This window comes from Exophiala oligosperma, assembly GCF_000835515.1.
Source record: "Exophiala oligosperma strain CBS 72588 unplaced genomic scaffold supercont1.6, whole genome shotgun sequence".
In the NCBI taxonomy this organism is placed as follows: Eukaryota; Fungi; Ascomycota; class Eurotiomycetes; order Chaetothyriales; family Herpotrichiellaceae; genus Exophiala; species Exophiala oligosperma.
In genome coordinates, this window is record NW_015622823.1 from 1318864 (window position 1) to 1345378 (window position 26515).

A 26515-nucleotide genomic window follows, 5' to 3' on the forward strand; every position below is an offset into this window, starting at 1 on the left:
CGGAGACATCGATATGATGAAACTCGAGTCATGGGTGGGGGATGTTTTTACCTACCTGACTCGTCTGCACTTCTCGCAGACTGTAGATCCTTGTGTCTCTACAGCATATAACTGATCCACAGAACAACACAAAAGGAATCACTTTGAGGCCTTTATCGGATTGAATTGCTAGACTGTCACGAAGTCCATCCTTTGATTAATTGGGCTCTGCCATCTGCCTCTTGTCGCAATGGATGTCACTTCAACTCCCACCACGGCCGCCGTGGCAGATGCACAGAGACGAGATGAACCGTTCCTCCCTGCACCTTTCAACACGATAACTCCTCGGCCGGAACTCATTGCGCAAGGCGCCGAAGCCTTACTATACCGCACACACTTCCTCAGTCCCGAGACGCCCGCCGCTTTGAAAGCCAGACCAAGCAAAGCCTGGAGACACCCGACGCTCGACGCCCGCCTCACGAAACAGCGCGTGCTCGCCGAGGCTCGCATCCTCGCCAAGTTGGCCTCACTGGCGGGTGACGAGACGACCGAGATCCACGTCCCCGCCGTGCTGAGTCTGGAGTGGGACGCCGCACGTAAAGTCAAGGGTTTGAGTCAGGAGCAGAGAGGTGCACGTGGCGCGGGTACAGGTGCAAATGCAGGTGCCGGCGCGTGGCTCCTCATGGAGTGGATCGAAGGACACAGTGCGAAAGAACTTCTGCGCAGATGGGACACATGGTACCGTTCTGCAAAGGCCCACGGTACCGCCACCAGCGAAGAGCTAGCCGCCCAAGAAGAGCAAGTCAAGATCCTCCTCAGGAGACTCGGGAAGGCGATCGGGAACATGCACAACAAGGGCGGAGTGGTGCATGGAGATCTGACGAGCAGCAATATCATCGTCCGCCCGAAAAACCTGCCAGAGCAAGACCAAAATCAAGTGAACGGGTCGCTGATGACCAACGGAGACTGGAGCACCACACAAGAATCGCAATCTATAGCTTCTCCCCCGCCGGACCTCACAGGTGATATTGTCCTGATCGATTTCGGATTGGCTACGCAGTCGATACAAGAGGAGGATCGTGCTGTGGACTTGTATGTCCTCGAGCGAGCCTTTGGGTCAACCCACCCTCGACAAGAAGACTGGTTCGATGCCGAAGTTATTCAGAGTCAAGAAGGATATAGGGGGAGTTACAAGGGCTCAAAGGTCGTTCTCAAACGTTTAGAAGATGTTCGAATGAGAGGCCGAAAGAGAAGTATGCTCGGCTAGAAGCCAAAAAGTACTTTGAGAATCTCGCACAAAAACGCCATGCTAAATAAGACGAGATACCTTGCACCGCATCGGCCGAGGCTATAAGCCTTCTTCATCAGGCTTCTCCTCGATGCAGCTACCAAGCTGGGCGACAGCAAAGTACCCTTTGTTCTCAACCACTCCACGGTTCTTCACGACGGCCGTATATTTGACAACCCACTGGGGTTCAATGTCGCCTTTCAAGCCAGGTTCGTCCGCCCCAGCATTGGGACATGCGGCAAGGATGCCTGCTCCATCTTTGCTGGGTCCCAACAACTCTCTCGTCGTCCCGGGTGGCAAGATGTCCATGCAGTCGGCGTGAGTCAGCAGTTCGATCTTGTTCTCCTTGGCATACACGATCAGCGGTTTAGGTACAACGCAGCAGTCCTTGACATTGATCTGGTCGACAGTCGGTCGCACTTTGACCTCTGGCAGGAACTTATCAAGGCGCTCAGAACTGAACTCCGAGACGCCAAGTTGAGATATCACACCTTTTTCGTGTAATGACTCCAGGACCTGCCACGTCTTGATCTGGGCGTCCAGTCCTTCCGACTCGTCGCTGCGTGCGCTTTCATCGTCTTCATCTGCCGACACTTCCTCCTCGTCGTCGGCATCGAATGTCACGCCCGGATAGCTGGCGATCAAAAGATCTATATTCTCAATGTCCAGCTCTTTCAGGACCAGATCGATCGCTTCCCGCGTGTGTTTACACCGTCTTGTACTCGGGATGCCCGGAAGGAAGAAAAGCTTGACGGTCACGTCGTAGGACTCTCGCGGTTCTTTGAGCGGCGTAGGTCGCCATGAGGGAACGTATAGTGTGTCATCTTCCTCGGTGGTCCATTGTTTGTAATCCGGGGTTGAGTCGGCGTTTTCGGAAGAAGCAGAGGGGTGGTGCTGGAACGAGGCAAAGTTCGATCTCAGCGAATTGATCAGTTCGATGTTGGACTTGGAGAATAATGGTCGCCGGACAATGGACTGCCCAGAGGACATTATGTTACTACGCAAACGAAAAGAATTAGTCTCCAGAAAACCACAGGATATCGGTCTCTTGGTGGAGTCATACGATGTAGAAAGAATCAACTTCATTTTGGCGAGGCGCTGTGTTTTGTCGCCTGGTCCGTATATGTAGTTTGAGGCACTGCTCTTCTTGACTTTGAATAGTCGTTCGATCTGCTGTGCCGACTCAGGTATAGGTTGTATGGACTTGCTTGGTCGTTGGACTAGAAATGAGAGGTCGTCCAGCTGGGGACTCACGCGAGGCTTGCGTGCGCCGGGCGTAGGATTGAGTTCGATAGGATATGAACAAAGTATCTCCCCGCGTTCTCTAGGATCGCATCAACAGAATCAATCAGCCTTGCTGTATCAACACGACGTGGGCGCACAAGACACAGACTATCTTCAAGATTGCCAACGCCCGCAAAGTGTCAAAGCGGAATCCCGCAGGCGGAGACGTCGAAAATGTTGCACCGTATCAGTAAGCTACGACGGACCATTGTGACACCTAGACGCAAGGCTGAATACTTCTTCTATGAATGACTCCCCCTTTGACCCTCCTCTTAATACCGAGCTTGAGCAAGGGACCCCTCTGTCTCATGGCCCAAACTTCGCTGTTACTCACTTCGGATACAGGGACGATCTAGAGCCTTCCCAACTCTACTTGCTTTAGTCCTTGCATGGCCCATCGATTCCTCGCTATATAATCGTTCGCGAGCTATGTCACGTTGTAAACCTACATTGGCTCTCCTCCATTCTCCTTTACTATAATGGGTTACGTTGTCTAGTTTTGTATAACTGAGAGCCATCACTTCAAGAGCGAGGAGCGCCATCGCAACACTCCCCCTGGCTCGTAAGGCTAACAACTATCAACCTCCCGGGATCAAAGCCACTCTACTTTTGATCTTGCCTGCATGGAGATCATCTAGCACTTGCGCCAGCTCTGACAAAGGCCTCGTGATCACTTGTGGCTTGATCGCCCCCTGGGCTATTAGATCCAAGACCTCCTGTAATACTTCAGTTGAGCCTGCAAAGCTGCAAAGGATGCTTAGTTGCTTCCGGATCGCCAACAGGGAATTCAAAGTCGGAGACGGCCCTATGAGACCGACGAGGACGATTGTACCTCCTGGTCGTACTAGTAATGATCAGCACCAGATTCTTTTCAACCTACCACTTCGTCGTGGCAAGGAGAATCAATTCTTACCGGCTTCAACAGATGCCGAAAATGTCGCTGGGGATCCGACAAAGTCTATCGCTTTATCAATCCTGACATTGCGATCCTTGAGCCATTGTGGGATGTCCTGCGTTTCTGCAGGAATGACGTCGTCTAGAGCGATTCCGAACTTGACTGCTTCGTCCAGAACAAGCTGCCTTTTGTCGAACGCGATGCACCTGGCGCCAATATGAAGCAAAATCTGCAATGCATTGAACCCCAAACCCCCCAGGCCCAGAAGGAGAACAGTCTCGTCCGCGCTGACCTTGCCCCGTCCAACGACTGCTTGATAGGCAGTCAAGACCGCGTCCGTTGCGACCGCCGCCATAGGCGCATCAATGCCATGTGGCACTCTGACAGCGGCGGATTCCCTGACCGCGATATACGGCGCGAAAGCTCCGTCTTGTCCCAGACCGTATCGTTGAACTCCCGGAGATGTGCAGATGTGACTCGAGCCATGCATACACTCTGAACATGCAGGCTTGTCGCAACCAGCAACGCATACCACCGATACCATATCACCAGGCCTGAATTTGGTAACTTTGCGCCCTACAGAAACCACTTCGCCGCAGCATTCGTGGCCCTTCATGAACAGCGATTAGGATTCATCCTGAAACGGATCTTCACAATTCTCTGGAGAAGCCTCACCATTGTAAATGCATCTTGCTGCCAAGGGGTTGGCTTCTCCATGTCGAGAATTGTTATGTCACTGTGGCACACTGCAGTCTCGTTAAAGACCGGCTCCTAAAAAAGAGTGTGTCACAATCATACCGCCTGCAGCGAGCACTTTGAGAAGTAGCCCGTCGGCTGATACTGGGGGCCGTCCGACCTCGATCAAAGCCTGGGACGATTCAGTGAGTACACAGTATTAGCCCGCTAATCCAAGCTGGTTCTCTCCTTACCACTTTCTTTTCCGGGAAGACCTTCCGCCATGCTCTCATTTTTTGGGTCTTTTCATCGGAAGACATGTTGTTTGAGAGCGAATTGTCAGGTTACAACAGAGATGGACGGATGAGGGAACAAGGGAGCGCGTAACACGAAACCTAAGATACACCTCAGGTTCAGTCTACCGATTTCAGCCTATAATCGACGAGCATGTGTTAAGATGCATTCATTTCCTGCAAGAGAAAGATTCTCGTATCATAGTACGGATGACTACCTATTGGTTAGTTTTGTCTTTGGATGTTGGAAGGCATACTGGTAGTGTGGGGAGGACGTGGGTTTTCGCGTACCGACCTCCCAGAAATCTCATATCCTGAGGTGGTCGGTACAGAGATTAGACATCGGGTATCAGCCCCCCGGGGCGGGGGGGTAATAGGGGTCCGCCATTCGGCAAGTTCGGTAACGAGGCTGCGAGCAACTTTTGCCGATTGGTTCGTAAAAGCGATCCCCAGACAACCTGGTGGGGTGACCGAGCGACGACACACGTTACCTTCAGGAAATAAAAGTTTGGAAGGGGATTCTTTATTTCTGTGATCCATTCAGATCTCCATGGTTATTGATATAAGCAGTGCTTTGCCTGTCTTTCCAACGTCCCAGTGTCCGCACTTAGCGTTGGCACTCCCTCGGGCCTTCTTTTCTATTCTGTCCAGTGTGCGAAAGGCATTCTGCGCACAAGCAAAACGTTCGGTATAAGTACAGATCTTTCACAACCTATCCTAGCTGACCAGCTACCTTAGGCTCACGAGTTCACGAAAATCGGGCCTAATGTATCGCTACACCGGCGCAGTGGATTGTAACAGTACATTCGAAAGGGGTGATCTGAAGGACAAAACTGCCATAATTACTGGAGGTGAGCATGGCTTGTGGCGGTTTGTTGGAAATTGACAGTACCAGCATGCTGAAACTCGTATAGGAGCGAAAGGCACAGGTCAGGCTTATGTGCGAGCCCTCTATCAGTCAGGGTGGGTGATGCCCCAGACGATCCTGCCCTACAGCTAGATTTTGCCGGAATATTTTTCTCTACTTGAAAAGATGAAGAAGTCTTTGGACGCTAAAACACACATGTACAGCGCGCGCGTTGTCATTGGCGATATAGACGAGCAACAAGGATCCAAGCTGCAATCGGAATTGCATCCGTGAGTCTCTCTACTTTCTATCGAAGCCCCCTGACGAGGTGATTCACTCACCGTGTCCAAAGTTCGACCAAGTTTGTCAAGTGTGACGTGTCATGCTGGGAAGATCAAGTGTCACTTTTCAAGGAGGCCATCAAGTTTTCGTCCAGCGGCGCAATTGACATAGTCGTCGTTAACGCCGGCATTGGTGGTGTCGACTCCGTCTTCAATACGACCCGTACGTTTGCCCACCACTGTTTTCATCCTCATTCTTTTCTCGTTCGCGATGCTCTGCATAGATACACAGGTCGAGGGCTTGGGTTGACGGTTGAGTACCGAATTTTCCAGCCGAGGATGACGAACCCCAAAAGCCGCAACTCCGTACGTTGGACATAAATCTCACCGCAGCTTTGTACACGATCAAGCTGGGTCTTTATTACTTTCGGAGACAAGCTGCCAACTCTGATTCCGGTCGCGATCATTGTCTGGTTCTTCAAGGGAGCGTAGCTGGCTATATCGATTTTCCGGGGATGTTGGAGTATGGAGCTTCCAAGTTTGGCATGCGCTCTGCCATGCGGAATATCCGATCGGCGGAGGACACCAATGTCGTTCGCGTCAACATGATTGCTCCCTGGTACGTCCCAAGGATCTGGCGGGTTTTCCGGGGGAGAAAACTGACATGGCCAAAAACAAAACCCACAGGTTCATCGCCACCGACATCTTGCCTCCCGGTCGGGCAGAACTTATGAAAGCCAATGGGATTGAATTCGCATCTCTAGAGAGCGCAGCCGAAGCGCTAATGAGGATTGTATCAAGCCGAGATGTCTCAGGTGAGTGGGTGGTCTTGGCTGTCAGATTGTTCCTACTTCCGGGCCTGTTTAACTAAAATGTGACTATTACCAGGACGAGCTTTCGCCATTGTCCCAAAGACAGACGCACCTAGCGGTTACATTGATCTTGACGTCGATGACTTCAGAGACTGTGATCTCATGAAAAGATACAACAAGCTGGTCCGTAATCGGTTGGGTTAATGATACAAAGCCACGAGCCGAGTCCTTTGATAATCCGGGCGCTTGGTGAATGGGACAAAGTATTTCGATTGTGGGCATGAAGTCTTCTCTTCCGTTACAAAATAAATGTTCCAGCACGTGTGGATGGGCCGAGTTACGAAAGTTGAAAAATGAATACATGACTATATATTGTCAGCAAAACTCATACAAGTCCGTATGGATAATTGTTTGTTCACTTTCTCCACGCGGTCAACAGAGATTTGTAGACGTGAAGATTCTAATTAAGAATTGAGGGGGCTAGTAAGTAGGTAGTAATGAAATCAGTACTGGACAAGAGTCAGAAAATACAAGGGAGGAGTTCGGCAGTGCCCTGAGTGCAAGGAAGGGGGGGTTGACCGCTTCGGTAAAGCTCGGCCATGTTCTCACTTCCGCAGACAAGGCTGACTGACCTCCACTCCCTCAATCGGCAATATTTTGAACTGGAGGTTGAATTTAACCCTACCACCCTGCACTTTTACCGGATGTCGAGGATCATTCAGGTGATTTCGTGGGCTCTTTAGGCATATAGGACGACGACATCGACCATCAACGTCCGGGTTCACTTCTTCGGGTTCACGATCAGGAAGGATGGTTCCACTTGACATTCCTTCACACCATGAGGCGGCGGTGTATGATGAACCGGGCAAGATTTCGACGAAGCTCGAAACGGTCGAAACTCCCCGACCGAATGTGGGAGAGGTCCTTGTCCGTTTGACTCACTCCGGGGTGTGTGCCAGCGACATGGCCGTCATGACCATGGGTTGGAAACATCTGGTCAGACCGACACCTAAAGGCCAGGTTGGCGGCCACGAGGGTGTCGGTGTGGTCGTTGCTCTGGGCTCCGACGCCGACTCCCCAGGTCTCGAGGTCGGACAGAGAGTGGGAATCAAATGGTTGGCCTCGGTCTGCGGAAACTGCGAGGCATGCCTGTCGGGCGCCGACTCGTGCTGCACCGCCAAAAAGATCAGTGGCTACCACGTCCCCGGTACTTTCCAACAGTACGCCCTCGCCCCGGCTCAATACGTCACGCCCATTCCCGATGGCCTGGCGAGCGAGCAGGCGGCGCCTCTGCTGTGCGGCGGACTCACCGTCTACAGCGCCCTGCGGAAGTCGGGTGCGCACCCGGGAGATTGGGTCGTTGTGCCGGGAGCCGGCGGCGGGTTGGGTCATCTTTGTGTACAGATGGGACGCGCCATGGGGTTCAGGATGATCGGCATCGACTCGGGAACCAAGAAATCGCTGGTGAAGGATGAATGTGGCGCCGAGGGTTTCGTCGATCTTGGTGACTACAACAACAACGACGGCGACGACGGAGGTGCGATGAAGATGATCGAGGACGTCAAGCTCATGACCGGAGGGCCAGGGGCCAAAGCCGTGATCGTGTGCGCCGCCAGCAACGCCGCCTACGCCCAGGGTCTCCGGATGCTCAAGTTCAGGGGCACTCTTGTGTGTGTCGGCGTGCCCGAAGGCGAGAGGGTACCCATCGAGTCGGCCGACCCCGGTTCCATCGCCGGACGGGAGCTGCGCATAGTGGGCAGTGCCGTCGGCACCCGGAAGGATGCCATCGACGTGATGGAGCTCGCGTCAAGGTAAGACCATATCTCCACCGACAAGCCCTTCCCTTGAAACGCTTCTCAAGTGACGATCGTGACTATACTGACAAACCACTCGTGTTGATACAGAGGGATCGTCAAGACTCATGTGGAGATCTTTGGGATGGAACAGTTGACCACGGTGTTTCAGAAGATGCATGCACAGCAGCTACAAGGTCGCGCAGTCATCAGCCTAGAAGGTTAATATTCGATGAAGCACATAAACTGTTGCACTAAACCTACAGGACAGGGTCGGTCGTCTTGGTAGAGAGAGAGAATACGATGATAGAACAAGATTGACCAGATCAGGCACAATAAAGTGACTTGAGCTTGTGTATTTGTACTGTATGGGTTCAATAACAAGTATCAGATCAAGTTAGCCCCCACTCACTTCAAACAGTACTAGAAAGTATTAGCTGCGTTATTTGTCTAGCGAGAATAATCTGTTGATTGAAAAGTTGTTCGGAAAAATCACATCTGTATGTTCCTATAGATAACCAATAGCCTTTCCTTCAGATCACCCTCTGGTATCATGATGGTGGCTATGGGCTACCAAATGATACCACCTAGTTCATTCACTGCTCTGTTTCATCTCTTGACTTTGTTAAGGTGAAAGGTGTGCAAAATATCGGTCCGTCTACAGAGTGTATCTGAAACCGACCAGACCTTGCAGCGGAGTTCCATCACGTTCGGCCTTTTTGTTCATTCTGAAAAAGTGAAGATCCAAGACGGCGACCAAGACGATTGTCAGTATGCAAAACCTAAGGTTTCAGACGGATTAAAAAACGGCATCGAAAATCACAAAACCGGACTTTGATGGGTCCTCTTTGACTCACCCGATTGAAGCGTAGATCCCCGGCAGATACTGGGGCGCATCCTTAGCTCTGAACACCAGTGCTCCCACGATGCCACCAGTCCCACCCATGGTGATCAAGCTGGCACTGCAAAAGGCACGCCTCCAGGTTCCACGGATGTTGTTGGACTGATAGGCCATGACAGTGGGGATTGAGGCGTTGCATCCGGCAGTGACGAGGAAGACGCCAAAGTATTGAGAGCCCGCCGACTTGGTCCAAGCCAGAAGACACAGACCACATATGGATTGTAGCGAGTTCCAGACAAGATGAGGGGCGCGAAAGCGATACCTGTCGGCCACCCAGCCTTGGGCGTACATGTAGAAAGCGGTGAAGATGTATGGAGGTGTACTCAGGGCGTTGGCCGCGAGGATACTGTAGCCCATTTTGTTCCTCAAGATGAGCGGCAGGAAGAAGGAAATCGAGTAGGACACCACTGTACTCGACCTTTCACGTATGTGGTCAGCATAAGGTCGAAATGTGACCAGCAAAGAAGAAAACTCACAAAAACATCATTCCCATGGCCCACACTTTCCAGTCCAACGCGGTGCTCAGGTACTCGCGCAGGTTGAACTTGTCATTGTCAACCTCGCCGCGATCCTTCTCCAGCATCTGGACCACTATTTGCAATTCCCGAGTGGACAAGAAGCTTCGACTATTTTTGGCCTTGTTCGGGAAGTCCACGATCAGGTACGCGCCCAGAAACCCAACCAGGATGGTCAGCACACCTTCCCAAATGAAGATATACCTCCATCCAAGATAGCCTCCGACGCCCTGCATTTGCATGAACCCTGATGCGAGGACTCCGGACAATGATCCTCCGACGAGACTGATGAGGTAGAAGGTCGCGTAACGTTTGTGGACATCATCTGTTGAAAAAGAAAAGCTATCAGAAATCACGTCATCCTCCAAACATTTCATTCATCGAGGGGGGATGAAAGGGGTGCTTCTTGAAGACGTACAGCGACGATACCAACTCTGGAGCAGAAACAGGGATCCAGGGAAGAGACCTGCTTCGAGCGTTCCGATGATGGCTCTAATGGCGACAAGTTGACCCCAAGTCTGGACGAAGCCAGCACACAGCATGACGACCCCCCAGAGCAGAACTGACGCCGGTAGGAAGTACCTGGGACCGATCTTCTTGGCTAGAAGGGCGCCGGGCCACTCAAAGACCACATAAGTGGGAAAGAATGCAATGGCGACCGTGGACTGTCTCTCAGCTATAGTGTTAATACATGCGCGGTATGTAGTAGATCCCAAGAACCGGGGGATGAATGATGATGGGGGTGGGGGGCTCACGTAGCGGTTGCCCACGGTCAGTTTCAATTCCTTGGCCATGCCTGCATTTGCGGCGTAGCCCAAGTTGACTCTGTCCATCAAGGACACGGCGAACATGAAACCCGTGGCCAGGATCAGTCGCCGGTCGATTTTGTGGACTATGCGTCGCTCCTCATCCGGAGATACCTGGATCTCCGACTCGTTGTCTGGGCTATCTTCGAGCTCGTGGCTCGATGATGGCCTCTTTTCGGTATCGATTGAGAGTTCTGGCGCCATTATGGATGTGGAAGATCAGCGCCAAGGTTGATCCGAAAAAATAAATCACCACGATGCGCGCACGTGGTCCAAGTTCCGGATGCTTGACGAAAGGTGAACGTCTGGGGGTGAGGTACATTGGCTAGGAGACTAAAACCTGGGGAAGTTATCATGCTTTTTTTAAAGGATTTCATCGGCTCTGATGTTAGCGACGAGGATGCGAATGTTGAACAACCGAAGTTACCGAGTAGTGTGTACGTGGAAGAGGATTGGGTTCTCTCTTGACAGCCCTACTGTAACTGTCCTCTCATGGGGTCTTTCGGGTGGGGAATGGGGAATCCCCGTCTGAGGCGAGTCTGTGGAAGGTAGATTGCGGGGATTGACTCGAATCCGGGTGTGGATCTACAAGGTTCTCGGCCCCTTGGTTGTCCTGCCGAGTCATCCATGTGCCGTCTCCCGTCTGCCGAACCATCTCAACCTAAGAACATGTAGCTTTTTGGCGAGGTGTGCCGGCTCGCTTCAACACTGCTCGCAACTCGAGCTCCAACAGGAATCCCTACGCGCTGATCTTGACCACCTCTTGTGCTCTTGCTGGATATGTGCGGAAAATCCTTCTCGCCATAACCCTCAAGATTCGAAAGTGCGAGTCATGGCAGCATCACAGTATCTGACCCCGAGTTCATCTGGACCATCTTTCGAGGATACTCAGGACTTTACCGACGCCGATCGAGGTTTCATTGGTTCATTGAAGCCATGCATCATCCGAAATGCTCGTGGGAAGACCATCTGGGATAATGATGTCTACGACTTTGTGTATCAGCAAAAATGTCCACCCACCGTGAATGCCGGCCTCTGGAGACAGGCGCAGTTGCTGTCCAAGCAGGGGCTGTACCAGATCAGCCAGACCATCTATCAAATCCGTGGCTTCGACATATCGCACGTGACCTTTGTCGAGGGCAGGTCCGGCGTAGTCATCGTCGACCCCTTGATCTCATGCGAATGTGCCTCGGCCGCTCTGAAGTTCTATGAAAACCACCGAGGTAGCCGTCCGGTGAGGGGGGTCGTATACACTCACAGCCATATCGACCACTACGGCGGCGCTGCCGGGTTGTTCCCTGGTCTGGAGAATGACGCCGTCCCAGAAGGCGTGGCGGTGGTGGCACCGGAAGGATTCATGGAGGAGGCCTTGTCGGAGAATGTCATTGCCGGCCCCATCATGCGTCACCGCGCGGCGCACATGTACGGCTCACGCCTTGAAAGGTCTCCCTGCGGCCAGGTCGGAGTCGGTCTGGGCATGGCGTCGTCGACGGGGAGGACCAGCCTGATCCCCCCGACCGCGATCATCAAACAGACCGGCGAGCGACTGACGATTGACGGGGTGACCATGGTTTTTCAGATGGTGCCCGACACAGAGGCTCCGTCGGAGTTCAACATCTATTTCCCGGACAACAAGGCCCTTCTGATCCCGGAATGCGCCGGTCATGCTCTTCACAACATCACCACCCTCCGCGGGGCTCTGGTGAGAGACGCCAAAGCATGGGCCCGGTATCTCGACGAGTCCCTGGTGCTTTTCTGTGAAATTGAAACAACCGACGTGCTCTTCGGGAGTCACTCCTGGCCCACGTGGGGATCGAACAACATCAGACGCTACCTGGGAGAGCAGAGAGATCTTTATGCCTATCTACACGATCAGACCATCCGCCAGATGAACCGCGGACTGAATGGGACCGAAATCGCCGAAACCTTCGTCCTGCCTCCCAACTTGAGGCGTCGTTGGCATACGCAGGGCTTTTATGGGAGCATTAATCACAACGTAAAAGGGATCTATCAACGCTACATGACCTGGTTCGACGGCAGGGCCGAGAACTTGTGGAGATGGCCCCCAAAGGAAGAGGGCTCTAGGTACGTGACTTGTATGGGCGGACCCCAAGAGACCCTACGAAAAGCCAGTCAATTTCAGGCCGACGGGGATTTGAGATTCGCAGCAACCCTTCTAGGTAACCTGGTGGCAGCCAGGGAAGAGTATCCCCAGAATGTCCGAAGTCAGAGCCGGGAGATGCTCGCACAAGTCTTTGAGAGCCTGGGATTCGGATGTGAAAACACCCTTTGGAGGAATTTTTACCTCACCCAGTCGAAGGAGTTGCGGCACGGGGACCATCAGCGCAGCCAATTCTCTCCACTCCAGGCGTCGTTCCCACCCCAGATGTCGGTAGAACAGTGGTTCGAAGGTCTCTCCGTCAGTATTGACGGCGCAAAGGCCGGAGAGGAAGGACAAACGATGCAGATTGGTGTAGATGTCGTCGATAAAAAGGAGAGCTGGGTCTTGATCTTGAGCAATGGTGCGCTCACTTATCGAAACGTGACTGGAACATCACCTCTGACCCAGGTTCCCGGACATGACCTCGTTCTCGAAATCGAGATGAGCAAGCTGAGAGAGATTTTAACGGGCAAGGGAGACCCGAACAGACTTCAGATTCTCACGGGCGACATAGTTTGTTTGGAGAGACTTCTTTCACTGGCTGGGCTAGGCAAAATCGTCAGATCAGCAAGGATATAAACTAAATGACTGGTGATATTGGTGGGATCAAGTTAATAGGGCTCACAATATTTGCTTGTAACCCATTGAACTCATTTCATTTTGACTCACTCAACTGCTTAGAGAAAATTTTGCTGTCTCACTGGAAGAAGATAAAGGCGACTACTGCAGTTCTTACAGCCGGCGTTCAAGGTAGGCGCAAATCATGATTTCCAGCAAGACATTTCTCTCACAAGATGGCTTTTTGGGACTTCGCTATCATTTCGACGTAGCGAAGGCGGGGATACTCGTACGCTTCCGTCATCATTTCCGGCGCTGCGCCATACCATCTCAAAGTCACCGACATCTTCCCACCCCCAGCAGGAGCCGGTAGCCAATTGTCAGTCCATTCTTTGGGCGGTGGGCTATTGGCAGGCTGGACAAGGACTTCAAAAGGCCCATCTTTTCCCTTGTCCGCCAGAGGCGTTCCATCCACAAACCTCAGGTTGTCCCTGTCTCCCAGGCAGAATCTGTTTAGTCGGTTGGGGATGAAGTACTGCTGGGCGTTGTACGCCGTCAGACTCCAAAAGCCTCCCGGGTTGAGAACTGGCCGACGTGAGAATCGGATGACAAGTGCCTTTCCCGGAGCAAGGTAGATGGACCCCTCCAGAGAAGGATAGGTCGCCTGATCCGGTGTCAGACCAAGGTATCCGTACTTTGCGATGGCAAACCTGGCGGCATAGTCCGAACCAAAGTTACCCATGCTTTCAGGGAACCAAGACACCCATCCATTGCCATGGTCCAGCTTACCCCCCGGCTCCCGGCGGGCAGCCCTGGCTTCGCTTTCAGCCTGACGCGGGAGGATGGAGAGATCAGCTTCACCACTTGAATCCCTTGTCAAGATGCCGTCCTGAATCCCGCTCATCGACAAAGCTTTGGAAATAAACGGCCGGTCTCGACGAACTGGAGATGGAAGAATTGGCGCGAGAGCTGCAGTGAGGCGGAGGACACTTTCTACGATCGAGATGTCCTTGCTTGGACGGTAGCCGGGTTGCGTGAACAGAGACAGATCGAAGGGAGGACCAGCAACGGGTGGCACGCCTCTTTCGATAACCACGACTCGAGATTGATCTTGATATCTGTTTGCGAGGCTTTGATCGGCAATTGATGGCGTTGTGGCAATTCGTACCAGGCAGATACCGTACATACTGGACATGGTGATACAGCCTGCATAACCGTCGATATCGCCGCGTGAACAATCAAGACTTAGACCAGGTTCCTCGTCCTCTGAGCAGCGCACCAAGAACTTGCCTGGTTTGTGATTCTGCAGACTATTGACATTTGCGAGATCATTTCCGTAGCTACAATTGGAGTATAAGTATTATGATTGGCTTTCATCACGAAGAAACCCCAAAGATGAACAAAAAACGAGGAGAAAGTCTGCTCACCAGTCGTAGAATGACCAGCACCAGTAGCGGTCTGGTATGGAAGGGATAGAAAATTCCAACATCTGCGCCGACAAATCTAGGAGTACAGTACTGTACAAAGTATCGCCATTGGGGCGAATGACTTTCAGGTCGGCGTCCGTCGAAAGGCGTCGGTCATGGTAGAGCGTGTTGACGGAAGCACGGGGAGATGAAGCCACGAACTTTCCAAACTCGAGCAGAGGATACCCATACTGAGAGGAATGTCAGTGAGTGAAATCGGCCCCAAAAAGATACATGGACATTTCAGGTAAGATATACCATGTAGATAAAGTTGAGCGCATCTTGACGGGTCTTCAACTCCCGAAGGGATGGTTGGCTTTGATGTCCCATGGTGATGGTCCGGTCGACAAAAGACTCACGGGGGAAGATGTACTTAGCTGGGGCCTCCGACGTTCGCCAGGCTCATACAATTATATACAGTGGACTTGAGTGTATGAAATAACGAGTACGATGGTGGTCATGCTCACTCCTCCACATTCACCTCCGCATCGGTATCGGCATCGGCATGATCCACTTTGCTCGGCTTGGGCTCTCACGTCGGCAATGGCTGAGTTAGCCGATCGACTTATAGTCCAACTTCATACCAAGTTTCTTTAAACAGCATTGTAGCGGACCCTATCTTAGCTATGTGATTGTGGATGAATCCGACTTTCGAAACTTTGGAGCGTTGGGCACACAGAACATTCTGTAGCAAACAGTGAAATTTGGCATTGAGAGATCATGTATTCTTCTACCACCCCTTGTCTATCAACTATTATACTGACCTGATGACCAGGAGCGGTGAACCCGAGGTGATATGGCGCCCGTCACAGCGTCGAGGGAGAAATGGGATGAGGGAGTATCGACTACATGTGAATCAGAAGTTTCATCGGGATTTTTGTGACACACACGAGCTTCAACGTTGGTCCGTTGCTCATGCTCACGAATTCTGGCTCGATTTATATGGGTATTTGAAGATCCAGCCTCCTTTGCCCGCAACCATGACCAAGGCATACGACGACACTGTTCCCATGAGCAGCATTCCTGCCTTTTTCCCGGGTCACAAGCTGAATTATGCCGAGAACATCCTTTCAGAAAATCCGAACCCGGAAACCGCCGCCGTCATCGGACTCGTAGAAGGCGACGACGACTTCCTCAACAAGCCTCGAGAAGTTCTCAGCTGGCAACAGTTCCGCGAGCGAGTGAGGGAGACATCCAGCGCGCTAAAGCGTAGTGGCATCAAGAAAGGCGACCGTGTCGCAGCCATAGTAGGTGCCTCGGTATGGGCGGTGGTCCTATTCCACGCGACGGCTTCCATGGGCGCCATCTTCACGTCCATCAGTCCAGAACTCGGCCTCAGCGGTTGTGTGAGCCGGTTGCAACAGGTCCAGCCGAGCATCATCTTTTTTGACAGCCATGCCATCTACAAGGCAAAGGCAACCTCCACGGCCGAGAAGCGACGACAGATCTTGTGCCAGCTCAAACCCATGCCACAGGTCTATGTCATCCCCGTCACCAATAAAGGAGGCTCCGTTATCGATGACGATGTTCCCTGGATAGAGGAGTTCTTGAGTCGCGCATCGGCATCCGACGAGCTGACTTTCGAACGAGTACCGTTCAATCATCCGTTGATCATATGTTACTCCTCTGGAACCACGGGGACCCCGAAATGCATTGTCCACAGCCACGGCTTGATCTTACAACTGAAGAAGATCTCCGTGGTCCATGATTGTTTGGGTCCTGAAGATATCGTGACACAGTACGCCAGCACGTCTTGGGTCGTTTTCTACGGCATGTGTGGTCACCTTAGCTCCGGGGCAGGCATCGTACTGTACAACGGCAGTCCCTTGTACCCGGATGCGAAACAACTTTTACGGATATGTGATAGGTTCAAGGTGTCGTTTCTCGGCCTGTCACCTAGGTTACTGTTGGAAATGGAGATGTCTGGAGCACAACCAAAACTCGAATTCGAGCTGTCTCGCTTGAAGACCCTCCACACCACCGGTGCCCCCTTGTCTGCAGAGCAGTATCAATGGATTTCCCGTGCCTTTCCACCGGACATGCAGATCTGCAACATCGCCGGAGGTACGGAGAATGGCACAGCACTTATCGCTCTCGATCCCGATGGACCAGTTCGCGTCGGGGAAATGCAGACCGAGTCACTTGGCATAAGCATCGACATTCTCGACGCCGAGACGGGTGAGTCGATCGCAGACACCGGGGAGCCTGGAGAGCTTGTCATCACCATGCCGTATCCCAGCATGCCGTCCTTTTTCTGGGGTGACAAAGGTGGCAAAATCTATCGCGAAGCATATTTTGAGCGTTTCAGCGACAAGGATGTCTGGGCGCAGCATGACTGGCTGAAGAAGAACCCAAGCACTGGCGGTTTCGTTATGCTGGGTCGAAGTGACGGGGTCTTGAGTACGTTTTATTCTCCTCATACACCACCACTCAGCTTAACAAATTGCGGCGGTCGTGATTCTTTCGTTGCTGACTCTTCGTTTTCATGCTGCAGATCCCTCAGGAATCCGTTTCGGTAGTGGTGAGATCTACGCCATCGTCGAAAAGGAACCTCTGCTCAGCTATTTCAACAACGTGCTTTGCGTCGGTCGGCGTCGTCCACAAGACGTGGATGAACAGGTGTTTTTGTTCGTCGTCATGAAACCTGCGACCCCCTTCACTTCTAAGATTCGCGAGGAAATCAAAAGTGCCATTAGGGCGAATTTGTCCCCACGACACGTTCCCAAATTTGTCCTCCCGGTACCGGATGTGCCAATGACCATCAACGGGAAACGCGTCGAAACGATTATCAAGAAGATCATCAGTGGAAAGGACGTCCAGCCAAGTGCCACCGTCGCCAATCCACAGTCGGTGGAATATTTCAAGCGATTCAGAAGCCTTGAGCAAGAGCCAAAAGACGCAAGGTTGTAGGCTGTCACCCAACTTGTTCAACGGCGGGCACGCTGAACGTCTTCAAACGTATCGCCATGTGTGTGGCCCTCCCATGGATTCGCATCATCGAGGATCTGCATATATACTTTGGATAATTGATGTGCTACCCCCTGAAATGTACACCCACCGTTTCGCACATCATAATCATCATCTTCAACGATACAAATGACACGGTTCTGCCTTTAAGCTGGTCCTTCGCGTCGCATCCACGTCTTTTTCATGATAGTCTTTGTCTCCGTCAATGGTCAACGGCCAATTTACTCGATTATCACTCCACTCACATTTGCAATACATGTCGTTGTGGATTTTTTTGCCTCCGATTGAATGACCGACGCCTCCCCCAAACCTTTCCCCATAGCCAGGGACGGAGTATTGTGGGGCCCAGGGTCTCCTCGGTACACGTTTCATAGCAATATCGTAATTGTCGTCCCAAATCTGCGCGATCTTGCAAACTACCGAGTTTGCCGAAACGTCACTTCATGTGAGCACGGTTCCATTTCCGCGCACAAGACGTGACCCAACACTTGATCAGATGAAAGAGAATTATGCAATACCCAAGCCCCAGACCGGTCTCGAGAGGAACTGTTATGATAGGTTTTCAATACACAGCACAGTAATGACATCTAACAGCTTCTGATCGTTCTACGCCAGATTGTAAGGAATGAGAAACATAATGCTTAGAAGTACTTCGCTCTCATGGTATCGTGTAAGCCTCAAAACCCACAAACTGGTCACTCTGGATCACCCTCGCTTTCACCAGCCTCTCAGTCCAAGCCTTTCTGTCCTTCTCTAGCTGAGCCTCAACACTTGCTATTGTTGCTTTTTTCGAGGTCCACGTGCGAGGTTATTCTGCCTTCAGACGGGTAAAGGCCAAATCTTGATGCAGGTCGCCGAATTTGGCATTCCAATAGTCCCTGAAATAGCTGGTCCTGGCCGCCCACGGACCGCGATCCCCGGACTGGGGCATCGTGCCCCGTTCCACGGCTTTCTTGACGTAGCTGCTGTTAAGGTTGAGGAGGGGGATACGCTGCATCGGAGCGGCGCCGGGATGCTGTGAGGCCAGGCGTGGAACCACACTCGAGCATTTTTCTCCGCGCATCTTCTTGACAAGACGGACGAACAACTGGGCGGTAGCGTCCGCCCCGAGGGTCCAACTCATGTTGGTGTAGCCGAAAACGAAGATGAAGTTGGGGACGTCTTGCAGCAGGGCGCCCTTCCAGGCCAGCTTGTCGCCGAAGTTGACCTGCTTGCCATCTACTACTAGCTTCGTGTGTCCGCCCATCTCGACCCTCAGTCCGGTGGCGGGGACAATCAAGTCCGCCGGGAGTCGAGCGCCAGAGTTCAACAGGATCCCATCCGACTCCACCGTATTGACCGTGTCAGTGACGACGTGGCCTTTTCCTGAGCGCAGGGCGGCGAAGAAGTCTCCTCCGGGTGTGATGCACATCCTCTGCTGCCACGGGGAGTAACGGGGTATGAAATGCGGGTCACACGGGACGTCGGCGGGGAGTTCAGTGGCCACTCGGCTCTGTAGGATGCGTCGCGCCTTGTTTGGAAAGTACTGACAGAACCAGTAGATAAGGTACGTGTTCAGAATCGCTCGCCAGCGGATGACTTTGATCGCCCACGACGTGGGAAGCCAGCGTTTGATGGTCGGGACGAGGGGCGGCACGATCGGGTTCGCCAACAGATAGCTAGGTGATCGCTGCAGAATGGTTACGGATTTGGCCTTCTCCGACATGGCCGGCAACAGGGTCACTGCAGTTGCACCACTACCAATGACGACCACGTTCTGATCGGAATAGTCGTAGGACTCGTCCCAGAATTGTGGGTGGATGACCTTGCCTTGAAAGTTTTCTAGGCCAGGGATCGTGGTTTCCAACGGCTGCTCGTAGTCATAGTACCCCGTGGCCATGATCACGTACTTCGCACGATATACCTTGCGTGCCGCGGCGACAGACTGGCCACCATCGTGACAGGTGGAGTCGATAGTCCATGACTGCTGTTCTGAAGACCACGACAATCGATCAACTTTGTGATTGAAGCGAATATGTTCCATTAGGCCATGTTTATCCACGGTCCGCTTCATATAGCTCAGGATGGCTGGAGCAGACGCGATGGGATGGTTCTCCGTCCACGGCTCCCAAGGAAATCCTAGATTGCCATAATCAGCAGGGGTAAGGAGGGTAGTGCGGTGGTGAAGGCTCAGGCTTCTCACCAAAGGTATAAAGATCCGAGTCAGATCGAATTCCAGGATATTTGAACAAGCTCCAGGTACCTCCAAGTTCTGATCGGTTCTCCAGAACGATATATCTCAAATCTCCGAGCTCGTGTTGGATGCGATATGCGGCATTGATGCCACTGATACCGGCGCCCACGATGACGACGTCGTAGTCAAGTGCCTCGAACATGACGGTTTTGCGAAAGCATAGACGACAAGGAAGCAAATTATGACCGGTTGAAGATCAATGAAGTTTTGTACTTGTTCACCTTTGCTGACTACTAAACTGGATGGACGTCTGCGGGGGAGAGGAGGGTATGTAAAGCAGCACAAAGTCTTTGTACTACCCCAGTCAGGGCATCGTTTTAGTTAATGTAATCTCGAAGTCTGTAGTTCTGATTGTATCTGGTGACTGTGACATAAGGTTGAGACCAATTCTACACCCAAGGCTGCCGAAGTGGAAGTTGAATCTTTGGAGCACTCGGTATGTTCGGCAGACGCTGTTTGCAGTCTGGAGTTGGCTGGGTTGTGCCAGTGGGGACATCCTGACGCTACTCACATTTCCGTCGCCTCTTCCTCGTTTGGAGCAATCAGATCAGATGGAAGTGTCGAGACAGTCACCCGATAAGAGCGGCAGAATGTAATTAGTGGCCATCCTCGGGTCGTTATGCTTCGGCAGCATGTATAGCCTCGGCCAACAGGTAAACGAGGAGGGATGGATTGATGGTTTTCGACAACCTACATCGTGCAGCTTGACAAGTACGTATAATTATGTGAGAAAAGAGATAGAGAAGAATCTCTTATTACTTCAATAAAACGGAAGTGTAAGATGACGCGATAGGATAAGACAGACCAAGTAGGACAGCATAGGGAGTAGTGGGAGATACAAGAAGGAGGTTAAGCCTCGCCGAGTATAACCTTTCCATTACGTGGGATGCACCAGCAATAAATTATTGGCCCCCTTTCGTGTAATGTTCTTTTGGTTTTGAGAAGATTCTTTGGCCTGTATCATTCGAGCCTCGACCCCTTCTGACTTGAACAATCATCAATCCAACTACACGACCCATAAGCCACACAGTTTCGACAATGCCTTCCAACGGGTACAAACCCATATCCTTCTCGACTTTCGCAAATATAGTGGACGGTCAGCCGCGAAAGTCAAGCAAAAGTACTTTTGGCGTTGATCCCACGACCAAGCAGCATCTCTGGGAAGTGCCCATAGCCTCGGCCAGCGATGTGGACGATGCGGTTGTTGCTGCTCATCGAGCGTTCACCGATTGGAAGTTGACCCCTTGGCAAGAAAGGACCGAGTACTTGACCCAGTTCAAAGATGCCATCAAGGCTCACGAAGAGGATCTCATTACCCTATTGTGCAGAGAAACCGGCAAGCCTCGAGGGGCGGCCCAGAGGGAAGTCCAAAACTGTCAAATGTTCGCCGACTGGCACATCAATCTCCCGGAGCCCAAGGGCGACGAGTATGATCTCGCCGACCGGAAAATCATCCACAGATGTGTCCCTCTCGGTGTGTGTGCGGCCATCTGTCCCTGGAATTTCCCCGTATTGCTCAGCCTGGGCAAGGTTTTGCCGGCACTTTTGATGGGCAATGCGATCATTGTGAAGCCAAGTCCATTCACCCCGTGAGTGATTTACAAATTCTCCCCTTTATGGTGATTATGCAAATGCATATGACAAGGTAATCTATCTGACTAACAGACGTCCACTATATGTAACAGTTATACAACCCTAAAAATGGTCGAGATTGCGAATCTGGTCTTCCCACCGGGACTCGTTCAAGGTCTTGCCGGCGATGAGGCTCTGGGTCCAGCTCTCGTTGAGCATCCTGACATTCAGAAAATCAGTTTCACTGGATCGACGACTGCAGGAAAGAAAGTTATGGCTGCGGCGGCCAAGACGCTGAAGCGTGTGACCCTCGAAATGGGCGGGAATGACCCTGCTATCGTCCTGCCAGACGCGGATATCGAGAAAGCGGCTTTTGTGATCGCCAGGGTATGGAAACCATTCTTTTTGCTATTGTTCAATTTGTTTGGACCTCTGCCCGTTATTTCCGGAAGTCGAAAAAAAGAATCAAGGCTAATCTTCCATAAATTTAATGGGCAAAAATAGGGCGCTTTCGCCAACTCGGGTCAAGTTTGTATCGCATGCAAACGGATCTATGCACACTCCTCGATTTACCAGCCGTTTCTGGAAGCCTTGGTCCAAGCGACCAAGTCTTTCACGGTCGATCCAACCCGGGAGGAAGGCCTTCTAATCGGCCCTGTGCAGAACACGATGCAGTATGAAAAGGTCAAGACGTTTTTTGAAGACTCCAAGGAAAAGTCGTACAAGTTCGCCTACGGCTCCGACGCGGTTCCAGAGAGTGCAGGAGGCTATATTATCCGTCCTGCGATCCTCGACAACCCTCCCGATAACAGTAAGATTGTGTCCGAGGAGCCCTTCGGACCTATAGTGCCGGTTCAACGATACGAGACGGTGGACGAGGTCGTCCGCCGGGCGAATGCGTCTGAGGCCGGTTTGGGGGCCACCGTGTTCGGCTCCGACCCTCGAGTGCTGAGCCAGGTGGCCAGCCAACTCGAGAGTGGCATGGTGTGGATCAATGGGCCTCCCGAGGCGAAGCCAGAAGCCCAGTTCGGTGGTGTAAAGCAGTCTGGGATCGGCACCGAGTTTGGCACCCTGGGTGTGCTGGCATACTGCAATGTGAAGACTATTACCACGTACAAATAGATGGCTAGCAGCGGCGGACGGACTGTACATATCCCGGACGATGGGGTGCGTTCAGACTTCAAGGGTGGGTTATGATAAAAAAGACATCTGCAAAAATCTCACCATGTGTCTGTCCAGTGTTGCTGTATATTTCCCTTTGGGAATTCCCTATGGATACCAAAAGTCTCCGTAGCTCGCACGTATCTTCAATAGATTGTCGGGATAATAGAGATGGGCGACCCATCGAGAGACCCGATTCCCCTAGTTTTTCTCAGTATGGAGTCATGCATCCATGATATCGCTTAATACAATCATATACATATGAATCTGGTATCGCGGCACGAGGCTGCGTTCGAACGCGGCAGAATTCTTGTCGGATTTGGCAAGGCAGAAGAACAATTTGCCAGCATATGCCGACGTGCCGTGAGCCTAGCTAGAGAGAAAGAGAGAGGGAACAGATCCTGTATCAGCCAAGTTTAATATTCTGGAGGGCGAGCCACAGACGCAGATCATGCGTTTATGCGGTCTCGGTAGGTCAAGTGAAGCGAGGTTCAACTCCGGATCTGCAATTGCTGAAACCGCATTTCTTGGGTATCTCCCAAGCCATGGTGAGAAAGTTGGACAACAAATCCTCCAGCACAACAGTTTGCTGTTTACTAGTACCACGGTTCTAGAAAGAGAGTGTGGAAATCTAACCAAGAAGAAAGAAAAGTCTCGTGACCTCTACTATCGATCCTACAATAGCTGATCCTCAAAATAGCACGTGGAGCATCAGTAGACGTTCATGGAAAGAGCACAATCTCTCCAACTAAGGCCAGGAGACTGAGACTGGCGCCCCAAGGAGCTCAACCTCGCCTCAGCAGGAGAGCAAGGACATCTCCCGACACTTTCGCCAAAATTTTACTTATTCGTGGGAATAAATCGCCCCGTTGCAAAAGTCGGCGCCGGGGATCCGAACCTGTTAAATTCCAAGCTCCACCAAAAGCCATGCTTCTGCTGGGCGACGTTCCAGAGTTTGGAATGCCGTAAACCGTCAACAATCGACCTTTGCGATGTCTAGCCAAGAGCCATGCTGGCCACGCCGACAACTCGCTCGCGGGACATGAAGTCCCTTGCAACGAGAGGGAGACCATTCGACTAGTCAATGCGAAGCCCTCCCACCTGCCAGCCCTTGGAGCGCCAACAACGCTCTTTTCGAACACGTATTTGGAATACTGCCGGCTCTGCAGGAAAGAACAGGATTCCATGGTTGAGCTCTCCCTTAACCATATCCTTTTGCCTCTGGTCCCAGATAATGGCGAGAACCAGATTATCCATCCGATCAGGACCAGCCGGATACCAATGAGGACTCCGACCGTGAGTCTTCGGACGGTTGACGGATTCTCACAAGTCAAAAAGATATCACTGAGTGCAGGACCTGCTGTGAGGATGCGTTGGCCAAGGCTGAGCAACGGCAAGTGCGTATCACGCCAGCAGAGGGAATGCAAGGCTCGGTAGCCGGTTTGTTGAGAGGCCGCTGTCAACCTAGACTTGACATTTTGTTCTACTTTGAAGGACCATCTTCAAGTGACCTCGCCGTGGGGAATGGAGCTGCAGTATGACATCGCGTTTCGCGATATGAGGCCGTCATCTAACGAGAAGACATTGAACGGCATTCTGCAAGCCTGCAAGCCTCCAAGCCTCCAAGCCTCCGACCAGAGATCGAAATCCATCGGTTAACTGTCCGGGTTGATACCTGGATGTGGCCAGCACATTGTCTGAGCCTGGTGATAGGTTATGTTTCCAGGTAGATGAAGAAGCAGGAGTATGCGTCCGGGTCTGCCAAACATCGTAATGAAACTGCTACGATAACAATTCCAAGTTCATCGAGGGCTCAGGGTTGAATATATCGTTCGTGTCAAAAATTGAGGGATTATTCGAGTCGGCGAATTCATCAAACACCCAGCTAATGTCGACATCTAGATGGTGTTGATATTCCACTTCATCCAGGACGAATGCTGAGTGGGTGTATTGCTGTCCCAACATCTTCAACCGTGGGGCAAGTGACTGGGGAAATGGGAACAGGTCATGGACCATATGCACTGGAACCGCGGAGGCTGAATGACGCGAAGTCGGAGGGACACAATCTCCGGAGTCCTTTCGCCGCAGCCGCATGATGGTATTTTGGACCACACCAGCGCCGTGCCACTTTTTCCGCAGTATACTCAAAGTGATTTCCAGGATGTCGAGCTCCTGCCGGGAGATGTCACGTTCTTCTTCAGTCTCACAGCTGGAACCCAGCAACGGCGCCGAAGCAACCATCACGTACCAATTGTGGAAAGCCCAGAGATGGTTGACGTCGTCGCGGCAGTTCATCTCCTCGTACAACCGCGCAATACAAGACGACGCTACCAGTGCGTGAAAGGAGCCCGTGGAAGTCAGTGAAACCCTCTCGTATTGATGGCAATAGTTGATGATGGCCACAAAATACAGAATGTGAACTTCGAAAATTTCCCAGCGGTACTTTTTGCGTCCCTCTGGCGAGTACAAACGGATCTGGGAAGGCAGGCTCTGAATAAAATCCTGGAGGGATTCGAGAATGCTTTGACTCTGGCAATTTCAGACTTTCGTCAGCCTCGAATGCTCACATACGGCAGATTTTGGTCCCCAAGACGTGTTGGACTGTGAGTGAAGTTTGGTCGACGAGGCGACGGAAGAAAAGGGGTCTTAGGAAGGGACGGGATTGAGGAGAGGGACAATCGATGATTTACACGCGTACCTCGAGTGGGAGAGCCTCGGGAGTCAAACTCGCCAAGTCGTGAGTTTTGTGAAGAATCAATGAAAGCTTTACCAAAGACATGTTGATGACACACTTCATATCGGTGTTAGGATAGTCAGCCAACGACAACGGGCTGACTGTGAAGTCTTGTGGTTTAACGAGACAGGGCCGAACGAAGGCGCAGGCCATCATCTTGTCCACCATCTACGCTCGTTAATGAAACTGCGCCTCGCTTCGACCAGAAGTCAGGGGGATGGGCGATGCTTACGAAGATAGTCCACGCTATACGACGTGCAATACCGGATTGTGGTTTCTGGGCGTAAGTGGAATCCTTATGCAAACCCATCTGGAACATGAGGTTTGCAGCAACGGACAACCAATGCCAGGTGCCATCCAGCGTGAGACCAGTGGGGCCTTTGATATTCCAGATCAGCATGAGGCACAGGACTTTAAGAACAGTGAGGAAGTTTTGTTCGTGATTGGCGAAGAGGAGGCCTTTGACTCTGGTGTAGTACTGGTCGGCGTCGGACAGCTCAAGTGGTTCGCGGGGTTGTCTTATGACAGCTCCAACGAGACAGATTCCATACTTCAGCAGTAACGACGACTGCTCTGCCCCGGATAGGTCGCCTGGGTCAAGGACTGGCAAATAAAGGGAGGCGCGATTCTCATAGTACTCAATCGACGCCTCGAGCATGAAACTGGACGGAAGCTTGTTCGCGCCACTCACTTCGAGCACTCTTTGACCAACCTGGTCAGAGAAACTGGCGCCAGATAACTCGTCGGCTGAGGACCATAAGCCGGTCAAGAAAGATGAATCGCCAATTACCACTTCGCTTCGTGCGGAAGGTCCCGTTTGAGACAGGTGCTCCGGACTTGTGACAGGGTCACCATTACGTCTCGATGGCTGAGAGTCGGTGGGTTGACGGGTATCGGAGACGCCAGCTAACGATATGGGTGATACATGAGACGGCGTGGGTAGACGTTGGTGGTTTGCAAGATGTTCAGGATTCCGTCTAGCTGCGGCTCGTGGTGCTTGACGAGGTCGGGGTCTGGCCATAAGTTAGTTTTCCAGGTCGGAATGTGACTCTCGCATGTGACAAGAGGTAGCTGTTTCATACTCGCATAAGACTCCATATACACGACACTGGTGACAAACACCGTCTGACGAGGTCATCAAGTCGCATTTGACCTGTTACGTCGTCAATATCGCCGTCGCCCCTGTTAAAATTCAAAGGCATATCTACCTTTCTAGAATGGCAATGCATGCAAACCAGCCTTGCGCGCTCACGGGCCGACGGCTTCAGTCTCGGCATATTGGCAGCAAGTGCCA

At 52.0% G+C, this 26515-nt stretch overlaps 8 protein-coding genes across 8 annotated transcripts; 3 read left to right on the plus strand and 5 right to left on the minus strand.

Annotated features, from left to right (window-relative positions):
• Positions 1-137: 137 nt before the first annotated feature.
• Positions 138-2359, plus strand: PV06_06922 (uncharacterized protein). Its single transcript, XM_016408091.1, has one exon. The coding sequence runs from the start codon at positions 230-232 to the stop codon at positions 1244-1246; it is 1017 nt and encodes a 338-aa protein (XP_016261571.1). The 5' UTR covers positions 138-229; the 3' UTR covers positions 1247-2359.
• PV06_06923 (uncharacterized protein) lies at positions 1123-2670 on the minus strand. Its single transcript, XM_016408092.1, has 2 exons — positions 2331-2670; positions 1123-2264 (listed from the first exon to the last, which is right to left on the minus strand). Exons 1-2 carry the CDS (start codon positions 2351-2353, stop codon positions 1328-1330), a joined length of 960 nt encoding a protein of 319 aa, XP_016261572.1. The 5' UTR covers positions 2354-2670; the 3' UTR covers positions 1123-1327.
• A 459-nt stretch (positions 2671-3129) lies between these two features.
• PV06_06924 (uncharacterized protein) lies at positions 3130-4062 on the minus strand (the record flags this gene model as incomplete). Its single annotated transcript, XM_016408093.1, has 2 exons — positions 3130-3395; positions 3465-4062. 2 exons carry the CDS (start codon positions 4060-4062, stop codon positions 3130-3132), a joined length of 864 nt encoding a protein of 287 aa, XP_016261573.1.
• Positions 4063-4963: 901 nt separating this feature from the next.
• PV06_06925 (uncharacterized protein) lies at positions 4964-6830 on the plus strand. Its single transcript, XM_016408094.1, has 8 exons — positions 4964-5097; positions 5153-5265; positions 5329-5377; positions 5486-5551; positions 5614-5765; positions 5876-6161; positions 6230-6357; positions 6431-6830. Exons 2-8 carry the CDS (start codon positions 5181-5183, stop codon positions 6556-6558), a joined length of 894 nt encoding a protein of 297 aa, XP_016261574.1. The 5' UTR covers positions 4964-5097; positions 5153-5180; the 3' UTR covers positions 6559-6830.
• Positions 6831-7164: 334 nt separating this feature from the next.
• PV06_06926 (uncharacterized protein) lies at positions 7165-8373 on the plus strand (the record flags this gene model as incomplete). Its single annotated transcript, XM_016408095.1, has 2 exons — positions 7165-8165; positions 8259-8373. 2 exons carry the CDS (start codon positions 7165-7167, stop codon positions 8371-8373), a joined length of 1116 nt encoding a protein of 371 aa, XP_016261575.1.
• A 4944-nt stretch (positions 8374-13317) lies between these two features.
• On the minus strand, positions 13318-14884 carry PV06_06927 (uncharacterized protein; the record flags this gene model as incomplete). Its single annotated transcript, XM_016408096.1, has 3 exons — positions 13318-14428; positions 14516-14745; positions 14813-14884. The coding sequence occupies 3 exons, from the start codon at positions 14882-14884 to the stop codon at positions 13318-13320; spliced, it is 1413 nt and encodes a 470-aa protein (XP_016261576.1).
• Positions 14885-18329: 3445 nt separating this feature from the next.
• On the minus strand, positions 18330-19896 carry PV06_06928 (uncharacterized protein; the record flags this gene model as incomplete). Its single annotated transcript, XM_016408097.1, has 2 exons — positions 18330-19639; positions 19704-19896. The coding sequence occupies 2 exons, from the start codon at positions 19894-19896 to the stop codon at positions 18330-18332; spliced, it is 1503 nt and encodes a 500-aa protein (XP_016261577.1).
• Positions 19897-24094: 4198 nt separating this feature from the next.
• On the minus strand, positions 24095-26511 carry PV06_06929 (uncharacterized protein). The gene is made up of 5 exons (XM_016408098.1): positions 26430-26511; positions 26304-26374; positions 25454-26234; positions 25186-25389; positions 24095-25016 (listed from the first exon to the last, which is right to left on the minus strand). Exons 1-5 carry the CDS (start codon positions 26496-26498, stop codon positions 24270-24272), a joined length of 1872 nt encoding a protein of 623 aa, XP_016261578.1. The 5' UTR covers positions 26499-26511; the 3' UTR covers positions 24095-24269.
• Between the last annotated feature and the right edge of the window lie 4 nt (positions 26512-26515).

Excerpts from the sequence above, each read along its gene's own strand:
- PV06_06922 (XM_016408091.1), top strand. The coding sequence starts at position 230 with ATGGATGTCACTTCAACTCCCACCACGGCCGCCGTGGCAGATGCACAG.
- PV06_06923 (XM_016408092.1), bottom strand. The coding sequence starts at position 2,353 with ATGAAGTTGATTCTTTCTACATC. Across the intron at positions 2,265-2,330 it reads AAGTTGATTCTTTCTACATC|TAACATAATGTCCTCTGGGC; the intron begins GTATGACTCCAC and ends TCGTTTGCGTAG.
- PV06_06925 (XM_016408094.1), top strand. The coding sequence starts at position 5,181 with ATGTATCGCTACACCGGCGCAGTGGATTGTAACAGTACATTCGAAAGG. Across the intron at positions 5,378-5,485 it reads CGAGCCCTCTATCAGTCAGG|CGCGCGCGTTGTCATTGGCG; the intron begins GTGGGTGATGCC and ends ACACATGTACAG. Across the intron at positions 5,552-5,613 it reads CTGCAATCGGAATTGCATCC|TTCGACCAAGTTTGTCAAGT; the intron begins GTGAGTCTCTCT and ends CCGTGTCCAAAG.
- PV06_06929 (XM_016408098.1), bottom strand. The coding sequence starts at position 26,498 with ATGCCGAGACTGAAGCCGTCGGCCCGTGAGCGCGCAAGGCTGGTTTGC. Across the intron at positions 26,375-26,429 it reads TGCATTGCCATTCTAGAAAG|GTCAAATGCGACTTGATGAC; the intron begins GTAGATATGCCT and ends ACGACGTAACAG. Across the intron at positions 26,235-26,303 it reads GTATATGGAGTCTTATGCGA|ACCCCGACCTCGTCAAGCAC; the intron begins GTATGAAACAGC and ends ACTTATGGCCAG.